The sequence below is a fragment of the Vitis vinifera genome, chromosome 11, assembly GCF_030704535.1.
Source record: "Vitis vinifera cultivar Pinot Noir 40024 chromosome 11, ASM3070453v1".
In the NCBI taxonomy this organism is placed as follows: Eukaryota; Viridiplantae; Streptophyta; class Magnoliopsida; order Vitales; family Vitaceae; genus Vitis; species Vitis vinifera.
In genome coordinates this window covers 16836594-16843449 of record NC_081815.1, presented here as the reverse complement: position 1 = coordinate 16843449, position 6856 = coordinate 16836594, and the positions used below count along the sequence as shown (strand labels likewise).

Here is a 6856-nt window from a genome sequence, read left to right as displayed (position 1 = left end):
ACATTTTCATATTTTTTTTAACATCCATAAAAACACGTAAATATATCCATAATAAGTAGACTTGTACAACCTGATATAACTAATACAAATACTTTATATATTTAGTACAAATGTCTTGTATATATGTAAAAATATAAAAAAAAATATATTTGACATTTATAAGTATGAGTAAATAATATTTATGTGCTATAAAAAAAAAAAATCTAAATATATTTACAATATGCAACAAGTCTTGTATATTTAGTACAAATATTTCATACATTTAGTACAGGTTTCGGGTAATGTAGCTTTTCATCTTTTGTAATTTCAAACTTTTTTTTTGTTTTTTGGAAAAAAATAGGTTTACTAATTTTTATTTTAAGCTTATGTTAATAATTTACATTTCCTTACATTACCTGTATTTTTTTCCTTTTCCACTTTGAAACATTTTCACATTTCTATTGTTAAGCCTACGTGTAGTTTGAAGAAAAATTATTAAAAAAAAATGCAAAGAAAAAAAGATAAAATAAATAAATAATAAGTAATAAAAAATTTAATTTAAAGTTAATTAATTGTTTTATATGTTATTTTAAATACATTCCATTTTTGACTTTTTACATTAAAATTAAATAATTTTAAAATATTTAAAATTTTAATTAATTTTAATCATATTTATTTATTTCCCCCAAAATTTTCATAAAAATTATTTTCTTCATCATTTTTTTTTGTTTTATTTTATTTTATTTTTGAACCTATTACAGTTAAAAGGTTTTGTATAAGGTACAGGGAGGGGCGCGAAACTTCTTCTCTCGCTCCGATGGTGTTTTGAGAATTAGGGTTTTGAAGTAGGCGATTTAGGAGCTGAATCTTCTTATTCTTCCGGTAGGTTTAAATGCACTGCTCGTTTATGTATCTATATGCATTTCATTTTTTGTGGTTGATAATTGTACTTACAGGATTCAGGGTAAATTGGGGATTGGATGTTGAGGATGAATTTTATGAACACAATAAAAAGCTGAAATTTTATTTAGTTTCAGGTATAATTCAGGATTATGAAACACTGAAAGACTATTCCATTGGGTTCTTAGATAATGCCGAAAATCGAGGAGGAAATTGTGGGTTTTATTTTTATTTTTTAATTTGTTCCATGGTTTTTTTGGTTGTTTGGTAACTTTGATTGTGTTGAAATTGGAGGAACTCTATTTCAATTTTGAAGATTTACCCCCTTCTAGATTTTCTACATCCTTCTATTCCTCTAGCATACCTTAATCACCTTTCACATTATCTCTCTAGAATTCTCCCATCACATTTAATTTCCGCAATAATCAACTCAAACGCAATTTTACAATCACTGCAACTCCTAAGACAGCTTGAGATAATTGAGTGATTGAGAACTGGGTCGAGGAAATTGTTTAGCCTTTACTTTTATTACTCATTTGATGGATAATTGAGTAATGGAGGCACTGGGTCGGTCATTGGCATTCCAAGTCAACAAAGAAATCATTTAGCCTTTACTTATTTACTCTTATTAATCATCTGTATTCTGATTTAGGGTTTTAATTTTTGGGGTTTTATATTTGGTGAGTGTGTTGCTTGATGGATAGATCATTGTGGTTATATGCATTAAATTTTCTTGACTAGAAGAAGATACAGTAATGTTATTATGTGATTTAAATCGAAATCAGACGTTTTGTGGATATTTAGCCCAATTATGGGAATGGAAAATTTGGATGGTTTTGTGGATTTTAACACAATGGTGGCTAGGGAAATTAGATAACAACTTTGTATTATTATTATTATTATTATTTTAAAAAAATTAAAATTTGAATGAGCCAAAGTGAAAAACAATGAAGAGATTATTTATTTATTTAAAAGTTTCTAAATTTCATAATTTTTTAAAATTTTTTTTACTGTTTTGTAATTGAGAAGAGACACATTTTGTTTGTTTTTCATGAAAGTGGAGGCAATAAAGTGGAAATGATCTGTATTGTTTCCAATAGCATCCCCTCTTGTAGAGGAAATTAGAAATTGGTTTTTATTTTTTATTTTTTTCAGAAAATTCTTTCATTTTGGAAAATGAAAACAGTGATGACTGTAGTGCTTGTATTTTTTTCAATTGTCTAGGTGTCTCCATTTTTTAAAACATGGAAAACAATATTTTAGTGTTTTCTAAATTAACCTGTATCTAGGAAATGTTTTTTAAAACGGTTGTTAGAATCATGTTTCCAAACATATATTTTCAGGTTGTTATTTTTTCTGTTTTAACAGGTTTTATTTCCACTGCCAAACTGGCCTAGATTTTGCATTTTGTTGCTGAGAAACTGGAGGAAATGGTGAATAGAATTGTTATAGGGAATGGTTTTTTTTTTTGCTTTTTCTTTTTATTTTCTTTTTCTATTTGGTCTTATCTTTTCCAAAGAGATTGAAATGGGAAATTGGGAATGGGAAGGCCTTCCCACTCTCTAACTGTTAAAGTATTCAAGTGCAGGATGGGAATTCTGGAAACCATTCAACTGAATGTGGCCTCTTTGTTTGCCTGCTCCTTTCACTTGTGTCTTACACATTCTCTGAGAATAGCAGAAGGGTGATAGTGGACTTCACTTGGTTGGCTAGGTCAACATAATTTTAATTTGATTGGATGAATTCTAACTTTAATTGTGCTATTCGGACATTTCCTTTTTCTGTTCCTAAAATTTTTTCCCAGAAGGCATGAAGGTTCAAATGATCTTATATTAAATCATCCTGTTATCTGGGTTCTCTCTGTTATTTACTTGATTGCTAAGGGTATTTATTTATGCTTCTACACGGTATGTTCTTTTGAAGTGTGTTGCTGCATATTTCTTTATGTAAATCTGAAAATTTTCATTTTCAAGCATTGGGCAAGGCATCAAGTGTGTCCCCTCTTTGGAGAGGTAAAATAAGGTGGGTGCAGGTTCTGTATCCACAGGGATCCTTTTGTCAGTACAGTATTGTTATCATCTGAATTTGGAAAATGTCACTTCTGGGAAGTTAGTTCACCTTATTAAATTCCTAACTTTCTGAAATTGTATTATGACTTTTTATGTAGGCTAGTCATGTAACTTGATTAAACCAATATAGCCTTGGTACTGTTAGCTTGGACAACATGAAAGAGTGTGGTGTTGTTCTTCAATAAGAACAAAATGAGTATTTACTTTATGCCTTACTGGATGGGAAACATAGTGGCATGTATAATATAAGTGTTTCATTGTTATTCCTTCAAAACTTTCATGTACTGGTTGTGCCTTTGATAATACTTTTAATAATATTGCTTGCAGGATAATTGAAAATTTGGGGTTGGTTTTACAGCCATATCGGATGGGGGAGCCATCATTTTTTGATGGAATGATCAGACAACTCCGAGCAAAATGCAAGTATGAGTGACATTTTTATTTTCACAGTTTTCATAAAGTTTGTCTCCCATATATACGTGAAAGTTTTATTATCAGTATTAGCAATTAACTTTTATACAGGTCTCGTCTTCTTGCTAAAATGCTTGTACACGATACATTGATTTTCTAAAATCTGTTGTTTATTTCATTTTTCATCCCTTGGAATGATATTCTGTCATGTTGAGATAACTTGTATAGCATGTTCAGTGATTCTTCTATATCAAGGAAGGTTCTTTTGCACTACTCATCATGTTTTTCAATTCTATCTTTTGGTATTGTTAGATTTAAGTTTTGAACTCTCTGTTTACTGTTTGTTCCTCATGCTGGTTAAATCATCTATGCATACTTTTAGTTTGCTAAATTTCTGAACTTTAATAGGTTTCTGGGATTCATAAAATTTTAATACAATTTGTGTCATATGTGTGGTTAGGCCACAAAGGCAATAGGTTTTTTATTTTCCACAATTGCTGATTATAATATGTGCAAATGTATATGAAGGTTTTAAAATAGAATACTAGATTATGAGAGAGATGCACACACTTCTTAGATTGGGATTTTCTTTCTGGTGCTCTATCTGATCAAATTTGTTGTAGTTTATCATGGGAGAAACTCTTGTCTCTCATTTAACAATGTTGTTTTGGAAAATTGAAGGTACTACACTGGTTATCCAAAGGATCTTGGACCATCACGGGTTATTCATTTTACCTCTGAACGCCAGTTTGTCCAGCTCCTTCATGAAGGTCACCCTGTGGTTGTTGCATTCACCATAAGGTGACTTTGAGTCGATTATTCTCTTTTTATTTTCTTCTGGGAACAATCTCCATCTGATTCTTTAGGTCTATCTAAACATTTTGGAAATGTAGGTGTAATTACACAAATAATCTTGACAAAGTATTGGAGGAAGCTGCAGTAGAGTTTTATCCACAAGTAAAATTTATGCGAGTAAGTGCTTTGTGTATGGATGAATTATAGTTCTCATACTTCTTGGGATCCTATCCTGTCAAAACGATACTATTGTAAAATATATTTTTACTTAACAACCCTACCCTAGAATCCCATTTTTGGATACTAGTGTCATGCATTTAAAGGACATGTCTATGAAGAAGACATATGATGTGTGATTTTCGGTTTCCACATTCAAGCCAGTCATTTTTCCTTTTAATATTTTCTTTATGAAGCAATATTTCCAGTGCTATGGAAAACCTGACACTTTAAATTGGTAGCTTCTCAACTTCACCTTTGCATCCTTGACATTTTGTTCCTCCTATTTTTGGTTCTTGTATTGGTGATTTTCAGGTTGAATGTCCAAAATATCCTGGCTTCTGTATAACGAGGCAGCGGAAAGAATATCCATTCATTGAAATATTTCATAGTCCTGAACAGGTAGGTTTAACTCTTATTTTCTTATATTTCATTCATTCTTGTCTTGTTCTCATTGTACAAATGCCTCTGTCGTCATTAAATTGGCCTTTGGAGTACACAAGTTAGGTCTTGGTAAAAATCCAGCATCTACTTTCCCTGTCATTTGAAAATGGTGAAAGCGCCAACAGAAACTATCCCATTTCTTCTTATGCTTCAGTAAATAAATCTGCTATTTTAGCATTACTATGATGCGAGTTTATCCTCCCTCTAATGTTGCAGGCTTCTAACCAAGGAAGGGTGGCTGATCCTAATATTACAAAGTACTCTGTGAAAGTTTTACCTGTAAGTCCATGAGCTTGTTTCGAATTAATATATCAACTGAAATGGTGTTTGTTACGAGTTACACTCTTTACTATCACAATCCAGAGCATGTTTACAAAGTAGTCTTTTGGGGTCTTAAACATGGAGTATGAATGTTCAAGCACACAATTGTGTATGGCCAGTCTTTGTCATAGTTAATGGCATTCAGTATTAAGCCTGACTATGCCACACCTAAAAATCCATTGGCATCAGTTGGTGATATGATAATGTCTATCTGCCTCAAAGCGTCCATGGATATGTCACACCTATTCCTATGTTTTACCATGTCCTAGCGAGTGGCATCTTCAATTATTGGAAGTAAAAAGAATACTGTAGAGACTTAGTTTGGGTGTACTGAACTGGTGTCTTCTCTCAAACTTCCTCTTTCTTTGTCAATCTTCTTAGGCAGACATTGTGTGGTTAGCAGTTTGCAATTAATTTCCTGCGGTGTGAAACCGAAAACCTACTTAGACTTTTGGCTCCAAAAGTTAAATGAGAAGTCCTTAGCATACTTGCTACTACAGTACAGTAGTAGCTTGAATTGCAGGAAGTCATAAATTATATCAAATGAATTCTATTGAAATATTGTGTTTTGTTTTTCAATATGAATAATGTCTGATTAGTTTTTTTACTTTTCTTCTTTGCAATTGCAGTTCACTTATGACCTTAGTGCATATGGATTTAGAGAATTTTTCAAGCGCCATGGAATAAAGTAATTGTTGGGAAGGATTCTGGTGAGGAATGAGTTCGTTCATTTTTGTTGTTCATCTGATATAAGAACCGGACTTTTTTGTAACTTGGTTATGCCATAGAAATTATCACTCTCTTATGAAATTGGAAAATCCAAGCTGTTTTGAGATTGCAAAATTTGTCAGACTCTCTATGTGATTCTTTTCTGGTCCTGTTTATTTTATATGGTTTCAGGAGCTAATGTTTAGCCATTGCCAGTGAATTTTATATATACTCATTTAATAGAAAGACCAAAATGTTGGAAGTGAATGGAAACTTGAAGTTTAATAGATGGCCTTTACAGTTAGAAACATACTAATACTAGTCAAATACTTGATAAAACATCAAACTTGGGGATCCCTCTAAATCGATATATGTTGATGATGTCTGTTACTTAACTCTAATCTTGACTAGTAGTTGAAACCCTTAAGCTGGTGATGGTCCCTTTCACCTGTCTTGATTGAAGCTTTTATGATGAGAGAGATGCCGCCATTGTTGAATCCTCTGAATTTAGGTGGTACAAGGGGGGAGTAGTAGCTCAAATCCAAGACCCAAAAAAAAAGAAATAAATTGAAAGGGTGGGGGGGAGGTGGGGGCGCTTTTATGATTGACAGCCGAATGGTGGAGTAGTGTCTTTCAAGTACAGATAAGAGTGTGCAGGAGACTATTAAGTCCATAAAGGGAATGTATGCTTATCCTTCTCCTTCACCCTCTGAGCAGTGTCTTTCAAGTAGTGTAGGAGACTATCAAGTCCATAAAAGGAATGTATGCTTATCCTTCTGCTTCACCCTCTGAGCAGTGTCTTGGACTCTTGAGGAAAGATAAAAACAGTAAAGGGGATGAATTAGAAAATGAAATCCATCAATCTACCTCTTAGCTCAGTACTATATTTATTTTATCACTAAAAAGTGGTTATAAGCATTCATAAAAAAAATTGGCCACTAGAAAATGATGGAGTTGTGAAAGGAATCAATATTCTTTCCTAAATTTTCCTTTAGTTGTATGAAAATGATTGC

At 32.2% G+C, this 6856-nt stretch overlaps 1 protein-coding gene across 2 annotated transcripts; it reads left to right on the top strand.

Annotated features, from left to right (window-relative positions):
- The first annotated feature begins 716 nt into the window (after positions 1-716).
- Positions 717-5978, top strand: LOC100267538 (uncharacterized). Of its 2 annotated transcripts, XM_019222853.2 has the most exons (8): positions 747-861; positions 936-1016; positions 3276-3371; positions 4041-4160; positions 4253-4331; positions 4686-4772; positions 5031-5093; positions 5765-5978. In XM_019222853.2, exons 3-8 carry the CDS (start codon positions 3316-3318, stop codon positions 5825-5827), a joined length of 468 nt encoding a protein of 155 aa, XP_019078398.1. In that variant the 5' UTR covers positions 747-861; positions 936-1016; positions 3276-3315; the 3' UTR covers positions 5828-5978. The 2 variants fall into 2 exon arrangements, with proteins under 2 accessions (XP_002269939.1, XP_019078398.1); XM_002269903.4 differs by lacking the exon at positions 936-1016 and having other exon boundaries at positions 717-861.
- Positions 5979-6856: the final 878 nt, after the last annotated feature.

Excerpts from the sequence above, each read along its gene's own strand:
- LOC100267538 (XM_002269903.4), top strand. The coding sequence starts at position 3,316 with ATGGGGGAGCCATCATTTTTTGATGGAATGATCAGACAACTCCGAGCA. Across the intron at positions 3,372-4,040 it reads CAACTCCGAGCAAAATGCAA|GTACTACACTGGTTATCCAA; the intron begins GTATGAGTGACA and ends GGAAAATTGAAG. Across the intron at positions 4,332-4,685 it reads CACAAGTAAAATTTATGCGA|GTTGAATGTCCAAAATATCC; the intron begins GTAAGTGCTTTG and ends GGTGATTTTCAG.